The sequence below is a fragment of the Sorex fumeus genome, unplaced genomic scaffold (assembly GCF_029834395.1).
Source record: "Sorex fumeus unplaced genomic scaffold, SorFum_2.1 ptg000006l, whole genome shotgun sequence".
Taxonomy (NCBI): Eukaryota; Metazoa; Chordata; class Mammalia; order Eulipotyphla; family Soricidae; genus Sorex; species Sorex fumeus.
In genome coordinates this window covers 5,013,023-5,037,893 of record NW_026606063.1, presented here as the reverse complement: position 1 = coordinate 5,037,893, position 24,871 = coordinate 5,013,023, and the positions used below count along the sequence as shown (strand labels likewise).

At 50.0% G+C, this 24,871-nt stretch overlaps 1 protein-coding gene across 2 annotated transcripts in view; it reads right to left on the bottom strand.

Moving 5' to 3' along the window:
- The window catches only part of MEMO1 (mediator of cell motility 1), a 110,999-nt gene that overhangs the window by 57,672 nt on the left and 28,456 nt on the right, over positions 1–24,871 (bottom strand). For both annotated transcript variants that reach the window (XM_056127131.1, XM_056127141.1), the window contains exon 3: positions 5,019–5,100. In XM_056127131.1, the coding sequence (XP_055983106.1) occupies positions 5,019–5,100 (82 nt within the window). The remainder of the gene's footprint in view (positions 1–5,018; positions 5,101–24,871) is intronic.

The window sequence follows — 24,871 nt, the reverse complement described above, 5'->3', positions numbered from 1 at the left end:
AAGGCAGCTGGAATAGAGAAGGGACCACTAAGAAAAAGATGGCTGGAGGAATCGGTTGAGATGGGAGGAAGATGTGTCCTGAAAGTACATAATGGACCAAACATGATGACCTCTCAGTATCTGCATTGCAAACCACAATGCCCAAAAGTAGAGAGAGATTATGGGGAATCATGTCTGCCATGGAGGCAGGGGGAGGGTGGGAAAGGGGGGCATATGGGGGATATTGGTGGTGGGGAATGTGCACTGGTGGAGAGACGGGTGTTTGATTGTTGTGTGATTGTAACCCAAACATGAAAACTTGTCACTATCTCACGATGATTCAATAAAATTAAAAAAAACACACACACACATTTTCAGTTTTCAGGGCTCATGAAATAGTGCAAATAGGCCCCAAGTTTGATCCCTGGCACCATGCCCACAACTCCCCGCCCAGCCCCCGCAGGTGGCCCATGACCACTGGGCCTGAGCAGCACTTTGCTGGGCCGTGGATCTGTGTGGATCCATCAGTCCTAAAAGCACTGCCTTACATGTGCCCCCAAAATGTATTTTCAAGTGTTTTACTCACCATGGAGGCTTGTTCTTATAAAGACCCTTTTGGGGGCTGGAGAGATAGCACAGCGGGTAGGGTGTTTGCCTTGCACGCGGCCGACCCAGGTTCGATTTCCAGCATCCCATATGGTCCCCTGAGCACCGCCAGGAGTAATTCCTGAGTGCAGAGCCAGGAGTAACCCCTGAGCATCACCAGGTGTGACCCAAAAAGCAAAAAAAAGAAAAAAAAAGACCCTTTCTGCACAAATAGTGAAATATTTGGAGTGACTTTTCTAGCTCAAAAAAAAAAGCAAAGGACTCAGTAACTATTTCAAAACCACAACGTACTAAGAGAAAGCTTAACTACATAGATTTTTCATGTTAACCAAACAGAGCGTGCCCATCTATACCTAAATATAACAGTCCCCAGGAGCAGAGCCAAACTACCTTCATCCTCATCTTAAACTGCCAAAGTCAGGACGACTCTCAAATTCATTTTGAAACTCGAGGCCACTGGGATAGCGTTTCCAGATCAATGTATTTGTAACACGTGCTCAAACATTTCATTTTCTCAGCTACAGGCCAACGATCACAATGTGGAACGGCAAGAAAGCAACTCATCCAGGTCCTTTCTAATGAGTAACTAGACGTGATTATATGTTGATGCTGCAGAACTCCCACATTCGGAACAAGTCTGAACAACGAAGGCAGCACCCAGAGCCCTGGAACGCCAACAAAGTAATGGGAACTACCACATGAGTTACTCGAAAGGATGATGATTAACCTGCTGTTTCTCACCTGCTCAGAGATCGAACCTATGTAAACTTCCCTCTCTTAACCCTGCATCTGTTCTTCTTTCTCTAGAAGTAGTTTCATTAACATTACAACTTTAATATCTCCCACCTTTCAAGAATCTCCTGAGACCCATTCCCATTGCACTAAGTCCCCGGTTTACAGCAAAATTCCTCAAAACTAACGAAAAATCTACATCATCATCTTCACGGCATTCTCCAACCATATTCCCATCCCCCTCACTCCACAGAAATTGTTCTTATCATGTTCTGAAAATGATCTGTCGGCAACACGGTCCCTGCTTCTTTCTTGATCCGGCCCCTGCGTCCCAAATTCCAGATCCAAATATTTAACTGCGCTCGGAAATCTCCACTTGGCTAACTGGTGGACACGGCAACATCAACACTGCCTAGAACAAGTCCTAGAAGCTACGCCAACGCTTCAAACACGCTGCCCACCTCCACCTGTTTGGCCCCGGAGAGCAAGCACCCCCTTCTGTCCTGCTATCAGGCCAAAGCAGAAGGGTCAACCCTGGCTGCCCTATTTGGCAGGCGCTTATGGTCACCCCACTGCCCGCCCACCACGCAGAACCAATCAGGGCCATCCACCCAAGGCTCCCCTCACACGGGCCTCGTGCCCAGACCCTCAGCAACGGGTGTACGTGCAAGCCTGAAGCTCATAAAACAGTAGCCCGGTTAATTAAGGTGCGTGCCTCGCACTTGGCCAACCCACACTGGGCCCCCGAGCGGAGAGCTGGAAGTCTAACCCAAAACCACCACCGAAACACAAAAACAAAAACCGGGGGGGTTGGGGGGGGCCGATGGTACAGCAGGTGGGGTGTCTGCCTTCCGTGCTGCGTCCATATGCTCCCCTGAGACCCGCCAGGAGTAATCCCGGAGCGCGGCGCCAGGAGCACAGCCAAGTGCGGCCCAAGAGCAAAACAAAAAGTCCTCTCTCACTCAAAGACAAAACAGACACAGTTTCTTCACTGAAAAAAAAAAGGGGGGGGGCTGGAGTGATAGCACAGTGGGTAGGGCATTTGCCTTGCCCGTGGCCAACCCGGGTTCGATTCCCAGCATCCCATATGGTCCCCTGAGCACCTCCAGGAGTGATTCCTGAGTGCAGAGTCAGCAGTAAACCTTGTGCATCGCTGGGTATGACCCAAAAAGAAAAAAAAAAAAAATCCAGCGGTTCAAAAAACAGTCGAGTGGGGAGGGTGTTTGCCTCGCATGTGGCTAACTGGGGTCCCATCCCAGGCATCCGACATGGTCCCCTGAGCATAGTCAGGAGGAATTCCTGAATGCAGAGCCAGGAGGAGGCTCTGAGCAACTCCGGGTACGGCCAAAAACAAAAACAAAAAAATATTTCCGAGGCCAGAGGCTGGAGCGATAGCACGGCGGGTAGGGCATTTGCCTGGCACGCAGCCAACCCGGGTTCGATTCCCAGCATCCCATATGGTCCCCCGAGCACTGCCAGGAGTGATTCCTGAGCGCAGAGCCAGGAGTATCCCCTGTGCATTGCCTGGTGTGACCCAAAAAGCACAACAACAAAAAAAAAAAATTCCAGAGACCAGAGAGTCAGAGAAGGGTTAAGGAACATGTCTTGCCAAATCATCACAGAGCAAGGTGCAGCCATGCAACCCCGTGCCCCCTGCACGATGCTCAAACGGCGGGGGGACCCAGCACCGAGATCCTGTACCAGACCACTGCACTGGTGGGCAGGAACTGGCTGGAGGAGGCTCTCCACTTCCGGAGCAGTTAGGGAGGTGGGAAAAACATCCCGTAGAGTCCCCTGAGCACTGGCAGGAGTGATCCCTGAGGGCAGAGCAAAGCAGCCAGCCCCACTTACCACCGGTGTGGCCCCAAAACCATAAAAACAAAATCTTCACAATCTACCCCGCTTCCAAAATCTGGATACTACTCCATACTGCGCGACAAGTCAGAAGCTACCTGAATTAAAGCAGAATTTTATGATGTTTAAAAATAACTTATACTGGGGCTGGAGCGATAGCACAGCGGGGAGGGCGTTTGCCTTGCACGCAGCCAACATGGCTGACACAGGTTCGATTCCCAGCATCCCATATGGTCCCCTGAGCACCGCCAGGAGCAATTCCTGAGTGCATGAGCCAGGAGTAACCCCTGAGCATCGCCGGGTGTGACCCAAAAAGCAAATAAATAAATAAATAATAACTTTAAAAAACTCAAACATGAAAGTTTGTAACTGTATCTCACGGTGATTCAATTAAAAAAAAAAGAATTGGTAAAAAAATAAAATTAAATTAATTAAAAAAAACTTATACAATGATTGGGCTTGAGCAACAGCACAGCAGGTAGGGCACTTGCCTTTTGCCTTGCACACAGCTGACCCGGGTTCGATTCCCAGCATCCCATATGGTCCCCTGAGCACCGCCAGGGGTCATTCCTGAGTGCAGAGCCAGGAGGAACCCCTGTGCATCGCCGGGTGTGACCCAAAAAGCAAAAATAAATAACTGATACAATAGTGACGGCACTAGTGTTGGAACATTGTTTGACTGAAACCCAATCGCGAATAACTTTGTAACTGTGTCTCTCGTGACGATTCAATATAAATTTTAAAAATTTAAAAATTAAATTAAAAATAAATAGAACTGGGGCTAGAGTGATAGCACAGCGGGGAGGGCGTTTGCCTTGCTCGCAGCCGAGCCAGGTTCGATTCCCAGCATCCCATATGGCCCCCCGAGCACCGCCAGGGGTCATTCCTGAGTGCATGAGCCAGGAGTGACCCCTGAGCATCGCCGGGTGTGACCCAAAAAGCAAAAAATAAATTAATAAATAAATAGAACTTATGGGACCAGAGAGCGAGCACAGCAGGGAGGGCTCTTGCCTTTCACACTGTCATCCCCAGTTTTGACCCCAGCACCCCATAGGGTCCCCAGAGCCAGCAAGGAGGGATCCCCGAGTGCAGAGCTAAGAGGAAGCTCTGAGCCCTGCCAGGTGTGGCCCAAAAAACAAAAATAAAATAGAGCTGATGGCCAGAGCAGTGGTACAGCACACAGGGCGCTTGCCCTGCATGCAGCCAATCTGGGTTTGATCCCTAATACCCTAACGGTCCCCTGGGACCCGCGAGGAGTGACCCCTGAGAGCAGAGTCAGGAGTAAGCCCCAGCACTGCCAGGTGTGACCCAAACCTGCCCGTCACCAAAAAATAAATTGATTTATGTCACTGTCACTGTCCTCCCATTGTTCATCGATTTGCTTGAGTATGCCCAGTAACGACTCCATTGTGAGACTTGTTACTGTGTTTGGCATATCGAATACGTCACGGGGAGCTTGCCAGGCTTTGCCGTGTGGGCAGGATACTCTCGGTAGCTTGCGGGGCTCTCCGAGAGGGGCGGAGGAATTGAACCCGGGTTGGTCAGGTCGGCCGCGTGCAAGGCAAACACCCTACCGCTGTGTTATTAAAATCGCCCAATGTGTGTAGTATAAGCAACCCCCTGTTTAAGTTGTGTAATATAAGCAACCCCCCGTTCAAAAAATAATTTCAGAATTACTGCATCTAAGAAGATAAAAGCACCACGTCCCTTCCCCTTACGTTGCAGTGAGAGTCAAGAAAAGGCTTCGGTTCAACACGGGTTTTCGTTTCCAACCCTGGGTTCAACCTGCAGATGATTCTTTCTTTGTTACCATATGGAAGTTTCTGAACAAAGACCTGAAAACTTACGGTGCAATAATGGCTCTAGCAGGTCTTTTCGTGGACTGTACTTGAGAAAGCCAACCTTCTAGCTGTGCATTCAGCTGCGGTCCTACAGAGAGAGAGAGAAAGAGAGAGACTGAAGTCTGCGATCATTGTACTATAGACAGACGCACACAGCACACAACACAAAACCTTCGCCAAGTCTATTTAGCAGGACTCGAAGTTTGGGCGTTCGTGCTGACCCAAGTTCAGTGTCTCCAGCAAGCTCGCGTGTAATGCCGAGTGTTAATTTTTCTTAACATGACTCTGTCTACATCCGCACTGAATACAAAAAGTAAGATATCTTTTGTTTTCATTCCTGAGTAGTATTCCACTGCATGTATATATACACCACAACTCTCTTAGCCACTCATCTGCCGTGGGCCACTTGGGGCTATTTCCACTCTGCCTGTGAAATAGGTGTGTGGATACAGCTTTTCCACTTAAGGCTTTGTGTTCTTTGGATAGATGCCAAAGACTGAAATTGCTGGGTCAAACACGAGTTCTATTTTTGAGAAGTCTGTATCACTTTCCACAGGGGTTGCACAAGTTTGCCTTTCTGGTCCCCCATTTTCTCCACATCCTTGCTACACCAGCCGTTCCCAGCCATTTTTATAACAGGACCCTGTCACTGGCGTAAGACAGCATTGTCATTTTTATTTGCATTTGAATGATAATTAATGGTGAACTTTTTAGATGCCTAAAAAACCATCTATCCACATGGTTCAAGAAAGATACTTTTCTTTAAAAAAAAAAACTGTAATTAAAATTTTCTTTTTTTTTCTTTCTTTTTTACACTTTGGATCACACAGGGCAGTGCTCAAGGGGTCCTCCTAGCTCTACGCTCTTTACACTCAGGAAATAGTCCCTGTGATGCTCAGGTAAATGCCCTACCTGCAAGGTAAATGCCCTACCCGCTGTGCTATTGCTCCAGCCCCAGCGAGTGTCATTCTTGTGGCCTTCATTTGATTTGAAAATTTAAAAAAAAGAATCCTTTGGTTTTTGGGTATCGCCCAGTGATGCTCAGGTGTTACTCCTGGCTTTGCATTCAGGAATTAATTCCTGGAGGTGCTTGGTGGACCTTGTGGGGTGCCGGGGTTCGGTCTCAGGTTGGCCGCATGCAAGGAAGGTGCCCTCCTCGCTGTGCTCTCTCCAGTCCCTCGCCTCATGGCCGTTAGCCCTGCCTGTGTGGCTGCTGTGGCAGGAACAGTGGAAACCCAGAAGAAACAGTTATATTCTAGAAGGCCAGTGTGTGCCCAGTGAAGCACACCTTCAGAAATTTTACTCTAATAAAATTTAAGCACAAAAGTTTGTAAGTCTGTAACTGTATCTGAACAATGATAAATTAAAATATCTTTTTTAAAAAGTCTGTTTCAGAAAAACAATGCCATTTATTTTGAATTTTGCACCTGGGCTCCAGAGGAACCGTGCCGGGGATTAGCAAGCCTGCTGCCAAGATGCTGACCTGGCCACTGCATTCCCAAGAATTCCCAGTGCCCCACTGCACCTGCGCGGCAGGAGGGCATACATCAGCATCACCGGGCTGGGGTGGGGGGGGAGGATGACCCGCAGGGAGCACCCGGGCCAAGCGGTCCAGCCCCTGGTGAGCCCGTGTGTGAGCAATCCCGCAGCACACCCATACCGCAGCACGCCCGTTACTCGGTGTGCAGGAGAGCACATATGTGCGGGTCACTTAATGAACCGCATCCCAGTGTGAGAGCACAGGAGCAGGCAGGAGGGCAAATGAAAGTTTCTTAAAATTGACTTGAGGGGCTGGAGCAATAGCACAGCGGGGAGGGCGTTTGCCTTGCACGCAGCCAACACGGTCAACACAGGTTCGATTCCCAGCATCCCATATGGTCCCCCGAGTACCGCCAGGAGTGATTCCTGAGTGCATGAGCCAGGAGTAACCCCTAAGCATTGCCGGATGTGACCCAAAAAAGAAAAAAGCAAAAAAAAAAAAAAAATTGACTCGAACACAGAATCAAACGCTCTATTTGAGAGCAAGGGCCAAAAACTTAAAGTCATCTCATTAACTCAAGGAAAATTAGCTCCTACTTTCAAAGAAAATGAGAGGAGTTTAACCTGTCTAATCAATTCCTTACTGACTAAATTAGAACAAGGGGCTGGAGAGAGAGCACAGCGGCAGGGCACGAGTCTGGCATACGGCTGACCGGGGCTCCAACCCGGCACCCCTAATGGACCCCCAAATCCCACCAGGAGTGATCCCTGAGCACAGAGCCGGGAATAAACAGATGTGGCCCCAAACACAAAACAAAGAGACACTAAACACCACACTGTACACAATTCAACAACACTGCCCGGATAAGTGAAAGCACTGAATCCCATATGAATCAACATTTCAAAAGCTTATGGACATCGTAAACACACACACACACACACACACACACACACACACACACACACATACACACACGCGCACGCGCGCACGCCCCTCTTTTTTAGGAATTGTGGCACAATAATTAACGGGATGATTCTACGATAAAATAATAAAGAAAACTGGTTTTGAAACTTTCCTACTTTCTTTTGTCCTGTTGTTCCAATTCCCCATTCCAAACAGACACCTTTCAGTAGACTGACCAACGTCCTGTGCGGGTGGCTACAGGCCCACTTTGCAAGCAGGTAGGTTCCCCCGGGGTGCCCAGCTGAGCCCCAGCCCAACAGACAAACAACAAAAATCCTGGCCCCAAAAAATATGTATTTTTAGCCCTTTAAAAATTAATAACTAGAGACTCACAAATAAATCTCTCGAAAGAAAGCAACACACCGCAGAGATGCCTCCAGACTCCAAAGTCATCATCCAGTTGAAACAAACAAAAAAAAAATTAAATTAACCTTGTATAATCATATTTAAAATTTTAGAATTCCTGGAACATGTGGCCGCATTATAGCAGTGATGCAGTGAAATCTCATTCTCTACAACACTGACATACCAAGAGTAGTAGCACACCACAATTTATGGAGTGTGAAGTAGAAAGTAACCAATCTCGGGGAGGGGAGAAACATATATAATATATATGTGTGTGGGGCTGGAGCGGTAGCACAGCGGGGAGGGCGTTTGCCTTGTACGCAGCCAATATGGCTGACCCGGGTTCGATTCCCAGCATCCCATATGGTCCCCCGAGCACCGCCAGGAGTGATTCCTGAGTGCAGAGCCAGGAGTAACCCCTGAGCATCGCCGGGTGTGACCCAAAAAGCAAAAAAAAGGAAAAAAATTTAAAAAAATAATAATAATATATGTGTGTGTATATATACATATATATTAAATAGTACACAAGGCTCAACCTGTAACAACATGTTATTAATCTCTTATACAATGACTTAATGCCTTCAGGGTAAAATACAACAATCTTCACACTCCTCTAAGAAATTTTTTTGGATCATTTTTAGTGGATTATTCGTAATAGGCAATACAAAATGAATTATTTAGGTCCTGCTTTGGGGGCAGGCTTTGGGGGCTGGGGTGAAAACATTCAAAATATGGTAGTGGGAAGGTGTAATGGTGGTGGGATTGGTGTTGGAATATTAAATGCAAAAATTTTTGTGAACAACTTTATAAAAAAGTAAAATTTTTAAAAAATTGAATTACTAGACTTCACTTAAGCTACATCACTTCTTTGCTAAGTGATTTACACATGAGAGTAATTAGCCTTTAAAAAGCAATATAGGGGCTGGAGCGATAGCACAGCGGGTAGGGCGTTTGCCTTGCACACAGCCAACCCGGGTTCGATTCCCAGCATCCCATATGTTCCCCCGAGCACCGCCAGGAGCAATTCCTGAGTGCATGAGCCAGAAGTAACCCCTGTGGATCGCCGGGTGTGACCCAAAAAGAAAAAAAAAAAAAAACCACAATATAGGGGCTGGAGCAATAGCTCAGCACATAGGGCGTTTGCCTTGCACGTGGCCGACCTGGGTTTGATTCCCAGCATCCCATATGGTCCCCTGAGCCGGGTGTGACCCAAAAAGAAAAACAAATAAGTAAATAACAATATAAATTTAGGTGTTTAAAAGCAATATAAATTTTAAATACTCCTTTTCAAAACAAACCTTAATAACTAAACTGCTGACTCGGAACCAGCAATCCTTGTTTTCCACAGGACCATTCCCTTTTTTTTTTTTTTGCTTTTTGGGTCACACCCGGCGATGCTCAGGAGTTACTCCTGGTTCATGCGCTCAGGAATTACTCCTGGCAGTGCTCGGGGGACCCTATGGGATGCTGGGAATCGAACCTGGGTCGGCTACGTGCAAGGCAAACGCCCAACCCGCTGTGCTATTGCTCCAGCCCCAGCGTGGCGTTTAAGTGCCCTTCTCTCGTCTGCTGCCCGGGCATCGCATCTCTCCACAGCACTCTCTATGCAGAACTCCCCACATGTGCCAAAGAACTCCCCACATGTGCCGACAGACCAGCCAAAGGGGCTGCCGCCAACTGGCCTGGCTGCTGAATCAGACTGAATCACCCGGAGTTCACCTGCGTGGGGGCGGGCAGGTGACCTGCCAGTCTCATTCAGTGTCAGAACCATCAAAATGCAAGAACTACCTCTAAAACACTGATCAAATACCTTCCCCCTGGGAGAACTACATTCCTCACACTCTGGAATGCTCAGGGGTTACTCTTGGCTCTGCACTCAGGAATTACTCCTGGTGGTGCTCAGGGAACCATATGGGATGCTGGGATTCGAACCCTGGTTGGCCGCATGCAAGGCAAACGCCCTACCCCTTGTGCTATTGCTCCAGCCCCCTAATTTCACTTTTTAACGACAGGGAAAACGTCCTCAAAGACCAGCGTGTGGGACCCCTGAGGAAGAGTGTTTCGGAGAAGCCTTCCAGGAAGTCGTCTTGGGGATGTTTCAGTCTCCCATTTTAAACAAAACAACATTTAAAATAAACGAGCTCCACAATTTCCCCCAAATCCTTCTCTCGCTATTGGTGCCCTATCACCTCAGGCTTCCAGGCACTGCTCTGTCATTTATAAAAATCAGCATATTGTTTTTTTATATTCTCCCAAGAGAGGCTATTTTGGGGTGTTTCTATGACAGGTTCTTCATGCAGAAAACACTATGTGTTTAGAAGCACAAGAATGCTGAAACGTGTCACACTAAATCTGACCCAAAATCCATCAACACCACCTATCTAAAGCAAAACGCACAAACAAACAGCAACACAAACCTTTCTTCGGCAATGAAGGTGACAGTGTCACTGCACAGCTGCGTGGGAATCGAGTTTCAATCCCCAACACCACGTGTCGTCCCCTGAGCACCAGCAGGGGTCACTCCTGAGCACAGAGCCAGGAACAAGCCCTGAAAGACACGGCGTCCACCCCCACAACCCGCAGCCCAAACCTCAAAGTTGAGGCCAGGTCTTGGATCCTACCTATCTATTTATCTTAAACATTTCAAGGGCTGGAGCGATAGCACAGCGGTAGGGCGTTTGCTTTGCACACAGCCAGCCTGGCTGACTGAAGTTTGATTCCTCTGCCCCTCTTGGAGAGCCCAGCAAGCTACCGAGAGTATCTCGCCCGCATGGCAGAGCCTGGCAAGCTCCCCGTGACGTATTCGATATGCCAGACACAGTAACAACAAAGTCTCCAATGGAGACGTTACTGGGCCCACTCGAGCAAATCGATGATCAACGGGAGGGCCTTTACCTACTTTATTTCAAGGAGTGGCGATTTTTTTCACTAAACTCCTGAATCCAGCCACTTTGGGGCAATGTAAGCATCCGAATGAGCAAACCTTCTTGCGTATCAAATAGCTTAGATCTGACCAGCCATGAACCACTGACCAACTTCTGTGACCCCTCATATAGGGTCTCTCCAATCTTTCATACGTATTGAAAGTCTGATCCATTTCACAGCTTACAAGCGCTACAAACTTGGGAGACCCAAAGTGTACTCCTAGTGCTCGGTGAGCACTGAGCAGGGCTTGGGGAGAGAGGACAAGCTGTGCAAGGGGTGCCAGCATCGAGCAAAGGACCCCCGTAGCTCCTCCCTGGCCCTTAAGCCACTGCTGTAAACGACTACCAATCCCCAAGCTCTCTGTACGCCGCGACATTAAATCTTCAAGTTCCGGGCTCTAGTTCAGAATAAGTAAGTAAGTAAAGGCCCTCCCATTGATCGTCGATTTGCTCGAGCGGGCCCAGTAATGTCTCCATGGGAGACTTTGTTGTTGTGAGTCACCGTGTTCCCAGAGCCCACAGTCATCGGGGTGTTTGTGGCAGCGGTCTCTAGGACTCCCCCTGGGGCTGGGTCACCACAGTCCCCGGGGAGGGCCCCAGGCACCTGCACCAGCTGCTAATGAGCTCTCCAGGTGAGGCGAGTGTTCCCGTGGGCAGCATGAGGCCCACTTTCCATGGGCCTCCCAAGGGCCCAGGATGAAGCCCCTGCACATGGACCAAGGGGCTGACATGACAGAGTCCGGCGGGGCTTCCAATGGAGGGTCTCATTACAGCAAATCACATTTGTACATGAGCGTCACCCGTGTGCATCAGATTTCGCCTCCAAATTACTTGGAAACCATCATCAGTCGCCTCCCTTGTTTGTAAAAATTCACGTAAGTTCTCTTGGAGGGGGAAATGGGGAGGCATGGGGTTGTTTTGTGGGTTCTGTCCACACCTGACTGTGCTCAGGCTTACTCCTGGCTCTGCACTCAGGGGTCACTCCTGGCAGGCTTGGGGGACCATCTGGGGTGCCGGCATTCATTAGAGAATCTGAAGAAGTCCCATTGCTTTCTGGAATAATTAACTGGCTGCTCTCTCCACTTCCACTGCGCATGTCTCAGGCCTGGACTCTGTTTCTGCTGTCTGGGGGCTACACCCAGCATCCTCCAAGGCCAGGCTGGCCTCTTCCTTTCCCTGGGCGGGTGAGCAGGATAGGCCAGCTCACCCATCTCAGGAACTGTTTCTGTGGGCTGGAAAGCTGGTGCAGCAGCTTAGGGCGCTCACCTTGAGGCAGCCGACCCAAGTTCAACCCCCGGCATCACATATGGTCCCCCAAGGACTATGAGGTGTGATCCCTGAACACAAAGCTAGCAGGAAGGCCTGAGCACAGCTGTGTGAGGCCAAAAACTAAAACCAAACCCTAAATAAAGAAAAGAGGGAGGCTGGAGAGAGAATACAATGGGTAGGGCGGTTGCCTTGCACAGCGCTAACCTAGGTTTGATTTCCTGACATCCCATATGGTCCCATGAGCAACTTCAGGAGTAATTCCAAAGTGCAGCAGAGACGGGAGTAACCCCTGAGCATCGCCAGGTGTGCCCCCCACCCACAACAAAAAAAGAAGAAAAGAAAAAAAGAACAACGGAACAGAACAAAACTGTTTCTAACACTGCAGCCCCAAGATGCAAATGAAGGGCTCCTCCGGGGAGCAGCAGTGAGGGAAGGGGCAGGGAGAGGGACAGAACTTGAAGCAAATAACAAAATGCAATCTTAATTTTTTTCTTAAAAGAAAAAAAGGACTCTTTCCTGATAAACAGCCAAGATGACAAGCTGGCTTCTTGTCAGGAACCGACAGCAGAAACAGAAAAGGCTTGTCAAACATACAGATCATCACAAGTAGACTTCCCAACGAGGTCTTAGGTGGATCAGTTGGAGTAAAAGTAAAATTGGAGGCTAACTGTGAAGTAATTAAACTTGGAAGTGGAGCTGCGCGCGCGCGCGCGTGTGTGTGTGTGTGTGTGTGTGTGTGTGTGTGTGTGTGTGCGCGCGCGCGCGCGCGCATCCCGACAAACTCTCAACATTCCTTGGGCCCTTTACCAGTGATCCTCCTGGTACTGAGAAAGTCTGACTGCAAAAGCTGCCCAGAGTCGAAAACACTTGGTTCGCCAGAGAGGAACCTCTCCCATTTCCAGAACATACCAGAAATGCTTGGAGAGCCTTGGGTTTACTCAGGCACTAACCACTTTGGGAGCCTTGAGAGAGTATCTCAGGCTCCGGGGGCTGCGGAGAGAAGACAGCGGGGAGGGGCTGCCCTGCTAGCGTCCTGGTCCCCAAGCCCCAAAACTGAGCCCTGAGCACTGAGCCGGGAGCGAGCCCCGAGCAAGCACAGTTGCATGTGGCCCAAACACAAACAACAACAACAACAACACAGAGTTCCCGATCTAGAGAGCTGCATCACTGGCTCCCTCTCTCAGCCCACAGCCACTATGAATTATCATATTAGAGGAAATAGAAACCTATCAAAGTTTCCTACCTCAGGCCAGTTTGAGGGATGGGTGGAAGAGAGACTCTACCGGCCTATAGTCTCAAAGCCACAGTTTCCTGGGCTGTTTTCATTAAAATGAGAACAGGAGCTGGAGCGATAGCCCAGCAAGTAGGGCGTTTTCGCCTTGCACGCGGCCGACCTGGGTTCAATTCCCAGCATCCCATAGGGTCCCCCGAGCACCACTAGGAGTGATTCCTGAGTGCAGAGCCAGGACTAACCTCTGAGCATCGCCCATCACTGGTATGATCCAAAAAGGGAAAAAAGAAAAGAAAAGGAAAAAAAAAGAAAAGACAAGAAAGAAAACTTTGGGCCTAAATAAATTGAAGAGGAGAACAAGAGAATCAGGTGCACGGCCATGCCGGTGGCAGGATGAAACTAAGGCTGGTACACATACTCTAGGAGATGATAAGGTGCCCAGACATCAGTGGGGAACAGGCTGACCTGTTGATCTCCGGAAGAACACGATGCCGCTGACCCGTCCTGGGCGGGCTGGTCCAGACCGAGAACCCCAGGGCAGACCCCCTTCTCTGGCCCCAGCCACCCCAGCCCCACTGGCAGAGAAACAGCCCAGCTCCACAACGGAATCGCATGAAGCTGCCAAGCCGCCAAACCACTCCAGCCCCACAACTCAAAGGGCCATGCAGTGCCAGGGACAGGGCGCAGACCTCACATGTGGAGCCACGGAACTGCCACCCTCAAGCCCACCACCCGACTTTCATGCAGGTACGGTTCTGGAATTTCAAACCGTAAATAAGCTAGGTCAGTGCATTCTGGGGAACGTGAACAGTTTCTAAAATTTTCTCCACACCCTCCCACTGTATGTGTGCAGCTTGGGGCCGGCTTGAGGTCACGGCTTGAGGTCACCTGCCTTGCATGCAGCGGACCCGGATCCAATCTCCAACACCCCAGGTGGCCCCCAGAGCCCAGTTAGGAGTGATCCCGGAGCACAGAGCCAGGAGTAAGCCTGAGCACAGCCCGCTGTGACCCCAACACCCAAATAAACAAACGAACATGTCAGGTCAAGAGACTAAGCACTCGCTTTGCACGTGGGGGTACCGAGTCCTCCCCCCAGATCCACATGGTCCAGCCCCTGAGCACAACAGGAGGAACCTCCCCCAGAAAAAGAATAATAAAATGACATAAAATAAATTAAATGGCATTACAAATTAACGACCTACCAGCTAGGCCTACAGAACTCAAGCCAATATTTCATGTTACAACGAAGACTGATCATTAACAACACTCGCACTGGGAATTAGCAACATCTAAGGACATGAAAGTAACCTTTACGCACCTACTAATTACACCCCTTCTCACAAATACACCATGAGCATGATTACATACAACCCAGAAAACACATAAAACAACTTCAAACATCTGTGACTAATAAGAATTTGAATAAATGAGAATATAATGAAAAGTTGTTTTGGATAAATTACTACAGAAAAAAAAATGGTAAAATCTGGAGCCCAGAGACACGGGACAAGGGTAAGGCACTTGTCATGGGCATGGATGACTCCAGTTTGATCCCCAGAATTTATAATGTCCCCCGTGCAAGGGGCTGGAGCGATAGCACAGCGGTAGGGCGTTTGCCTTGCGCACAGCCAGTCAGCCGAGCTGAGTTCAATTCCTCCGTCCCTCTCGGAGAGCCCGACCAGCTACCGAGAGTATCTCGCCCGCACAGCAGAGCCTGGCAAGCTCCCTGTGACGTATTCGATATGCCAAACACAGTAACAGCAAGTCTCATGATGAAGACATTACTGGGACCGCTCGAGCAAATCGATAAACAACGGGAGGACCGTGACCGTGACCCCGTGAAAGGTCAGGAATCCTGAGCATAGAGCCACAAGTGAACTCTGAGCACTGCCAGGTCTGGCTCCCAAAAACATATCGACGTAAATAAAAGTAAATAAAAACAAAAATCTGCTCAATAAAAACTCTATCCTAGGAAAATTCAGAGAAAAACAACATACCACATTTTTCACTCCAACGCTGAAAAATGTGTTTCAGAAATAAAGGTTCCAGCTGCTACTTTAAATATACTTGAATATACTTGATGTACAATTGAAAACAAAGCAATAGGAAGAGATATTCCAGCAGGTAAGGCTGGTTCACGCCCCACACATAGGGTCCCCCCAAACACCACCAGAAGTGATTTCTGAGCACAGAGTCAGAAGTGGCCCTGAGCATAGCCAGGTGTAGCCCAAAATATGGGGGGAGAGGGGGGCATCAATTTGATCAGCTTAATCAATGGCTGAATAAACAGCAGTACTCCTACATTATAAAAAAAAAAGAGGGGGGTCATGAGGTGTTTGCTTTGCACGCAGCAAACACCTGTTGGACCCCCAAAATCAGGTATGGTCACCAAGTACTGCCAGGAGTGATCCTCGAGCACAAAGCCAGGAGTAAGCCCTGAGAACCACTGGGCATAACCCAAAAACAAAAAGAAAAGAAAATGGCCAATGGCTCTAAGACTGCGGCCCTTGGGGGCTGGAGCGATAGCACGGTGGGTAGGGTGTTTGCCCTGCACGCGACCAACCCGGGTTCGATTCCCAGCATCCCATGTGGTCCCCTGAGCACCGCCAGGAGTAATTCTTGAGTGCAGAGCCAGGAGTAACCCCTGTGCATAGCCGGGTGTGACCCAAAAATCAAAAACCAAAAACCAAAAAAAAAAAAGACTGCGGCCCTTTGAATTGTGCCCTGAGTCCATCCCCGAAGCATCAAGGGCGCCCGAATTCCATCATGGGTGGCTGAAAAAAAATTGACAAAAGAAGGAACTGCAAAAGAAAGAAACACGAAAATTGGAGGGAATAAAAAAAAAAAAAACCAGAACGCTTGTCATACTGCCAACGTGACCAGCACACACTCGGGTCCCTGAAAACATTCTGGAATTAGCGATACCAGCATCAGACAGCGGGGCACAGTTAGGCATTCAGATCTCTGGTTTATAATTAAAGCCAACGACTGGAGTGTCCTCCAGTTACTACCAAAGATTCTTGAGACTCCTTTAAAGTTCTGTGACCACCCCAGTGTTTGGCTTGGTTGCTTGACATAAGATTCCACTTCTACGAGGCACTGAAAACCCTTAAAAATAAAGCAAAGTGCCCTCAAGTTCAAGCAGCGAGGAAGGGTAATGCCAAGTCTGAGCTGTTACAGGCCGGGCTCCAAAAAGAGCGGGGTACGGGGGGGGTAGGGGGGGCTCCCGGCACAGAGCCCACACCCAGACCAAGGTCAGGTCTGTCACTCAAATCTGGGCTTCACTCCACTGTCCAAAAGGTGAAAAGTGTGACACTGCTATGGCGAAGACCTGAAGAGAGAATGCACTGGGTAAAACCAATCAACTTGCATCCATGTGCCTCTATGAAACCAGCTTTTGTACTCTGCTTCCCTGAGGTTCTAAGAGAGAGAAACACAGGGGCCAGAGTGGTAGCACAGCGGGAGGCCGCTTGCTGTCCGCACAGTTGACCCAGGTTCAACCCCCGGCATCCCAGACGGTCCCCTGGGCACCACCAGGGGTGGTTCCTGAGCACAGAGCCAGGAGGGGCCCCTGAGCACTGCTAGGTGCGGCCCAAAAACAAAAACAGAAGAGAGAAACATGAAAGGCACGCAGACACCAAGAAACTCCCACAAGCGAGATGCGATAATTACATGCTACATAAAACAACTTAATGAGGCTTAAGAACTTATACCTCTCTGGGGGGGTGGGGGGGTGGGGGGGGTGTCTCAGGCCGCACTGGGCAGTGCCTGGAGAATTACATTTTTCCTCCTGGAAAAATCTGAAGACAAAGAAAACATCTTAAAAGTTTCGGAAATTGTAAATCTCAACGTATGTCCGGCATCAAAATGGTGCTTTTATCAACAGGCGGGTGCGGGGGGGGGGGGGGGGGGGGGGAGAGAGAGAGAGAGAGAGAGAGAGAACCATGGGTAGGGCCCGCGCCTTGCATGTGTCGATCTGGCTTGGATCCCTGGCATCGCGTTTGGTCCCAGAGCACTACCAGGAGGGAGTCCTGAACACAGAGCTGGGAATAAGCCCTGAGCACTGCCTCCTCTGGGGGTGGACCCCAAACAGCGACTCATCGGGTAGAACAGAAGCTCAAAAGTACAAACAAGGAAGGGCCAGAGTGATCTAGCACAGCGGGGAGGGTTGTTTGCCTTGTAAGCGACTGACCTGGGTTCGATCCCCAGCATCCCTATGGTCCCCGGAGTACCGCCAGGAGTGACTCCTGGGTGCAGAACCAGGAGGAACCCCTGTGCATCGCTGGATGTGACCCAAAATGCAAAAAAAAAAAAAGGTACAAACAAGCCAGGCAGATCAGGAGCACCCCTGCCAGGGACGGACCCAAAAGTCATCTGGACACTGACACTGACTAACTGCCAACACTGTTTAGAAGACTTTGAAGCTTTGATTCTGCGCGAATCAAGACGAGACATGAACGCCAGAGGAGCCTGGACCCCTTTCCAGCACATGCTTCCAGAACCTCCTTCCAGAGGGGGAGGTGGGTCGCCAGTCCCGGGTAACGAGGCCCAACGGGTCTACACTCAGGCTGGCACCAGGCTGTCTGCCATGCGGTGCCAAGGACGGGGTCACCTCAAAGGTCACCTTGATGAGGCCATGGGGTTCGGACAGCTGCTCAAAGACTCGTGTCTGTGAAGGGGCTTCGGGGGCCACACACGGGGCCCTGAGGTCCCTGAGGTCGGTCAGTCTGCTCTGGAGGCAGCTGAAGACAGAATCGAAGGCTGACGAGGAGGGGGGGGGCATCTCACTCGCTCGCAGCCTTTGAGCGGGGACCCGGGACTTTTTCTCCCCGTGAGTGACAACAACACCAGAAAAAGGGAGACACAAAGGGGAGTGAGTGGGAGAGGGTGAGACACAACCGCACCAGGAGCTCCGCGGGCTTGGCAACGGGGCCGCTGCAGACTCAGCCTGGGCTACGCCCCAGAAGCCACAACACACACCCCGGCCCGAGCACTGAGCCCTGCAGCCGAGGGGAACCCACGAGGGGACCCACGAGAGGGCCACCCGAGGGAGCCAGCTGGGAAAGCTATCGGAGAGAGCCACATGAGGGAGCCACACGTGGAGTCACACATCAGAGGCACGGGGACTCGCCTGGGGACCCGGCCAGGGGGCCCCGCACTCTCAGTCCTGCGCCCGGCAGCTCCCAGAGAGGGATCTGCACCCCAAACTGACCCACGCAGACAGAGATCTGAAGCCGCTGGCCACCCAGGACACACCTTGGCCAGTGGCCTGTGGGCAGGTAAGGTGTTCCGGTGCAGGGCCAGTGCTGCGAGGACTCCCTCGCCCGGGGACGGCAGCAAGAAGCCGTCATCTTCCTGCCAGATGTCCCGGGGCCCCACAAGGGAGCCCCCGAGACCCAGAGGATGAAGGCTGGAGGGCACCCCCCTCTCCCATCGCCCTCTGCTCACCCTGGCCTGTCCCGGCACATTCCTCTGGGCCCGTCACTGAGGCCGTCATCCCAGGACATCACACGCGGACACCGGGAGCTCAGAGCTCCTGGTGCCGGCCACTCCCTGGGGACCAGGCTGGCGGGTCTCCCAGAGGGAACCCGGATGCTCCAGGAGGAGCTCCGACCGCCTGTGACAGCCACTAGGGACTGCAGTCATAAGCACATCATCCCTACGGGCCTGCAGACGACACCTGAAACAGCGGCACCCCCCCCAACCCCATCCAGGCTGCGGGGCACCTCTGTTTGGCCACTCCTGGGGTCGGCTGAGGCACACGCCAGAGAATGGGGCAGGCCAGGATGCCCTCTGCCCCCCGGCATACCAGGGGCACTCTCCTTGGACCCTGGCGTTTCTGCCAAGGCCCCGAACTCAGAAAGTCCCAACGTGAAGACACCAGGGCCTTCCCCTAAGCATCTGTTGGCGTCAGACGGTGCATGAGGACCGGGCTTCACTCGGCCACCAGGACACAGACACAGAGGCAGAATACAAGACCCCAGGACGAAAGAGGCTTCCCCCAGGACGAAAGAGGCGGGTCTCGCCTCATGCCAAGTCAAGAAGAAACAGGGCAGAGAGCTCTGTTCCAACAAGATAAAAGGCATAAACGTGGGTAATGAGCGGGTAAGTGTTTCACCTAATTAAGATATCAAAGTAACTGTAACAGTTATCATCAGAGAGAAACAAACAGCCACAGAGTTGCGAAATACAGCAACTGACCTGAAAAATACAGAAGAGGGCTGTAGGGAAGGGCATAGCCCCCGGGTGAGACCTAAAGATCAGAAACCTGGCCTGACAGGGCTGGAGCCCTAGCAACAGCAGGGAGGGCGTTTCCCTCGCATGCGGCTGACCGGGGTTCGATTCCCAGCATCCCATACGGTCCCCCAAGCACCGCCAGGAGTTACCCCTGTGCATCGCTGGGTGTGATCCAAAAAGGAAAAAAAAAAAAAAGAAAGAAAGAAACCTGGACAGACAGAGAGCCGTGGAACTCAGCTAGTCACAGCAGGGCAAAAAGAACAAAAATGTGAGGCGTAAGGAAACAACACAGACACCTCCACAGCACCAAGGCCACAGAAGGAGAAAGAAAAAGGAGGGAAACTCAGCCGAAGAAATACTAGGTTAGGGTCCTAGCCCAGGGCAGGGGACACGCTCTCGGTGCTGAAGCGCCAACCATACATGCAGGAGGTCTGAGTGAGAGTCCAGACAGCACGGCATCCCGGGTCCACCGGGGCAGCCCCTGAGCACCAGGCCAGGCAGAAACGGACGTGGCATGTTCCCTTCTCCAAAAGAGAAGTTTGGGGCCATAATTTGTAACTAATAAAATGTTATGGGTGCTCGACCATTGTATGACTGAAATCAGTCATGAAAACTCTGTAACTATCTCATGGTGATTCCATTAAAAAAAAAAAAAATTATTGGGCTGGAGCCATAGCACAGCGGGTAGGGCATTTGCCGTGCACGTGGCTGACCCGGGTTCGATTCCCAGCATCCCCTATGGTCCCCCGAGCACCGCCAGGAGTAATTCCAGAGTACATTAGCCAGGAGTAACCCCTGTGCATTGCTGCGTGTGGCCCAAAATAAATAAATAAATAAGTAAATAAATTTATTTTTAAAATGGAGCTGGAGGAGCCAGAGAAATGGTCCAGCACACTTGCCTTGCACACGGCCAACCTGGGTTCGATCCCCAGCACTGCAAGGATCCCCCAAGCACCACCGGAAGTGACCCCTGAACACAGAGCCAGTAAGTAGTAGACCTGAGCACTGCCCCCACACCAAATGGGGTTGGAAAGATAGTAGAGGGGTGAGTTTGCCTAGCAAACAGTCACCCCTAATTGGACCCCAGCACAGCATATGGTCCCCTGTGCACCACCAGGAGTGATCACTGAGCACAGAGACAGGAAGAAACCTGAGCACTGGTTCTGGCCCAAAAAGCAGAAAGAAAAAAGAAAAGAAATTAAGGTAAAAATATAGGAAAGAGGGCCAGATAAGCAGCACTGAGGTTAAGGCTTCTGCCTCCCGTGTTTCATGGAACACATATAAAAATTTACGATAAAAAAGAATGTTCACTCTCTAAACAGGAAACTTCTAAGTTTTCAATCTTTTCTCAATCTAGAGAATACTAGAGTTGTGCTTCAAATTACAATCTTCTTCAATGATAAAATTTTAAATAAAGTTGAAAAATTATTGAGTAAGAAGTAATTGATAAAATATTTAGTTATCAATTTGAGTTAATCTTCTGTACATAACCTCTTCATGGATACCTAGTGATAATGTTTATTTCAGGGAGGTGGAGAAATAACACAGCTGGAAAGACATTTGCTTTGCATGTGGCCCACCTGGGGTTCAATCCCCAGAAACCCAAATAGTCCTGGGAGCCCTGACAGGAGTGAACCCCGAGCCCGGATCTACACACCCTGAGAACTGCCGGACGTGCACACACACACACACCCAAGAAATTAGATGTGTGGTATTTTTCACTCAAACGTTCTTATAGGGGGGTGGGAGGGATACTGGAATCACTGGTGGTGGAGAATGGACACTGGTGGAGGGATGGGTATTCGATCACTGTATAACTGAAACCCAAGCACAAAAATTTGTAACTCTACAACTGTACCTCATGGTGTTTCACTAATACAAATTACTTTAAAAAATAAATAAGTATATAAATAAAATGAAAGTACCAATATTTAAAAAAAAGTTCTTATAACTGATGTAAACTGGGGTGTGGACTAGGAGAGTGTACAATCTATTAAAAAAACGATGAAACACCAGTATACAGCCACTTTTAGAATTTGTGACGCTATCTCTTTTAATTTCCTGAGCACAGAGCCAGGAGTAAGGCCTGAGCATCACTGGGTGTGGCTCGAAAATCCCAGTAAATAAATAAACACATGGAAAGACATTGCCATGTTCCTGGGACTGAAGATTATTTCTGTCAAGTTTTTACCATTCATACTCCCCAAAGCAATTTGCTGGCAAAGTCTGGGGGATCATGCAGGGCCAGGGCTCGAACCCAGGCCTCCTGCACACAAAGCATGCACAGAGCCCACAGCATCTCTCCCCCCACAGCAACTACTTTAATACTAATAAAAGTACATAATTGCAATTTTTTTTTTTCAGTTTGTTTTTTCACCACATCTAGCTGTGCTCAGGGCGTGTTCCTGGGTCTGTGTTCAGGAATCAGTCCTGGTTGGCTCGGGGGAATACAGGGAATACAGGGAGAATCAAACTCCCGTCAGCAACGGTGTGCAAGGCAAGTGCCCTACCCACAGTCTGAACTCTCAGGTTCCAGCAACTCGTTCTAAAGGAATACTTTATTGGGGGACCGGAGCGAAAGGACAATGGGTAACGCATTTGCCTTGCACGCAGAGGACCGGAATTTGATCTCCCGCATCCCATATGGGTCCCCTGAGCACCGCCAAGAGTAATTCCAAGTGCAGACACAGGAGTAGCCCCTGAGCATTACCAGGTGTGGCCCAAAATCCCACCCCCCCCAAAATACTTTTCTTGTGGGGGTCAGGGGGCGGAGAGGTGGCCACACCCAGCTTAGTTCAGGGTTGTTTTAGGTCACACCCGGCAATGAACAGGGGTTACTCCTGGCTCTACACTCAGGAATTACTCCTGGCGGCGCTCAGGGGACCATATGGGATGCTGGGAATCGAACCCGGGTCGGCCACAGGCAAGGCAAACGCCCTACCCGCTGTGCTATTGCTCCAGCCCCTTAGTTCAGGGTTTACTCCCGGCTCTGTGCTCAGGAATGACTCCTGACAGGGCTCAGGAACGGAACTTGGACGGGCCACAATTCAAGGCCAGCGCCTTAGCCATGAACTCTCTGGCCCAGGAATGCCAATCTCAGTAAGCTCCTGGGCCCCCCTGGCAGAGTTCAGGGGCTACTCCCAGCTAACTGCTTGGGACCGGTTAGTATGCAAGGGACCAAGTGGGGCTCCCCCAAATAAACCACGTGCTCTAGATCTCTGCGTTACCTCCCTGACCCTTAACAAGTCTCCAACACACCCAGCACGGCGCTACATTCGCCCAGCAGATGCTCTGCCAGTGGCGTGGGCCTAACGGTCCCGCGCTCAGCCCGGGACAGGCTTGGGGACCATCAGGACCACAGTCAACAGTGCCGGGGAAGGAGGAGGGTAAAGCTTATCCAACCCGTCCTGCGGATCGAGCTCCCAGCCGCTATGGCTTGTTTTACGGCTCAGGAGGTAGTCAGTGGTTTCATCGAGTAGCAGGCAAAGATCAGGAGAACTAAGGCACACCTTACAGTATCCAGCCCCTCCAAAACCCCTGGCACCACTCAGGGTTCTGAGCCCACTGGGGGAAACTTCTGAGCACAGTCTGGGGAGTCCCTGATCACTGCTGGGGGAGGTCCCAAGTGAGCCCCGCAAAATAAACAGGACTTTGAGTTGCTGCCTATTTTAGTTAAACACCGGAGGCAGATATTAGGAATCTATTCTTAATCTATTCTCAAATGTTATCTTAGGATGTTTAGATCCCAAGAACCGGAACTGACACGTGCCCACTGAGAGTCGAAGCATGTGTATCTCACCACTCAAAGAAGATTGGCTGGTGTGTTTAATGAAAGTTCAGGCCCTACGCAGCAACTGGAAAGCAAAGCACACGAAGCCCTGCATGGGAGACTGTCCTATTTCCTTCCTGTCGGCAAACTCTTCTGCCAGCCACTGGGCATCACTGGAAAAATCCTTTAGACAGTTCTGGGTAGCTCACCGGACAGCTAGCATCTGCTCCTGCCTCACTGGCAATGAAAGCGTCTGCAGACCAAGATCCTCAGGCAGCAGTGGCCTCCCAGGGGCCCAAGGCTCTGCTGAAGAGCGTCTGATGGCCACCAGCTCTGCCCAGGAGCGTCACCAAAGCGTGCAGTGACTGGTAAACTCCTCCTAAGAGGACCAGCAGACCACGTCTCTGAGCGGCCAGCCTTCCTTCTAATGGTTAGCCTCTGTTCTGAGTGGCCAAACTCCAGTGACACATCCTCAGAGAAAGCAAGCCTGGGATTAATTACAGAGGAGGCCACCTTCCCTTTCGTCCTGTATCTTCTACAACTACCTTCTGGTCCGTAGCCTCAGCATCCAAACTCCATGCATCGCCCCAAACTCCTCATACACAAGCTTCTGTTTCACAAGGAGCTATACACCATATTTATTACTTCTTTATGCAAATTTCATCGGCAATGCTCTCCATCTTGGTAAGAATGTTCACTCTCTATGATGCTAAGTGAAATGAGTCAGAAAGAGAGGGACATAGAAGGACTGCACTCATTTGTGGAGTATAAAACAACACAACATGAGGCTGACACCTAAGGACAGTAGATACACGGGACAGAGAGATTGCTCCATAGCTGGAAGCCTGCTTCATGAGCAGAAGGGAGAAGGCAGTTGGAATAGAGGAGGGACCACTAAGAAAATGATGGCTGGAGGGAACAGGTCGGGATGGGAGATGCGTGCAGAAAGTAGATAAAGGATTGAACATGATAACCTCTCAGTGTCTGTATTGCAAACCATCATGCCCAAAAGTAGAGAGAGAGTATGGGGAATATTGTCTGCCATGGAGGCAGGGGGAGGGTGGGCCGGGGGGTGGGGAATATACCGGGGATATTGGTGGTGAGGAATGTGCACTGATGGAGGGATGTGTGTTTGATCATTGTGTGATTGTAAACCAAACATGAAAGCTTGTAACTATCTCACGGTGATTCAATAAAATTAAAAAAAAAAAAAGAATGTTCACTCTCTAAACAGGAAGCTTCTAAGTTTTTAATCTTTTCTCAATCTAGAGAATACCAGAGTTGTACTTCAATTTACAATCATTTTAAATGATAAAATTTTAAATAAAGTTGGAAAATTATTGAGTAAGAAGCTACAAAATATTTTAGTTACCAATCTGACCTAATCTTCTGTACATAAACTCTTCATGGATACCTAGTCATAATGTTTACTGCATGTGGCCTACCTGGGTTCAATCCCCAGAAATCCATACAATCCTGGAAGCCCCAACAGGAGTGAACCCCAAGCCCAGAGCTACACACCCTGAGAACTGCCAGGTGTGCACACACACCCCCAAAATTAGATGTGTGGTATTTCTTTTTCACCCAAACGTTCCTGTAAATGATGTAAACTGGGATGTGAACTAGGAGAGTGTACAATCT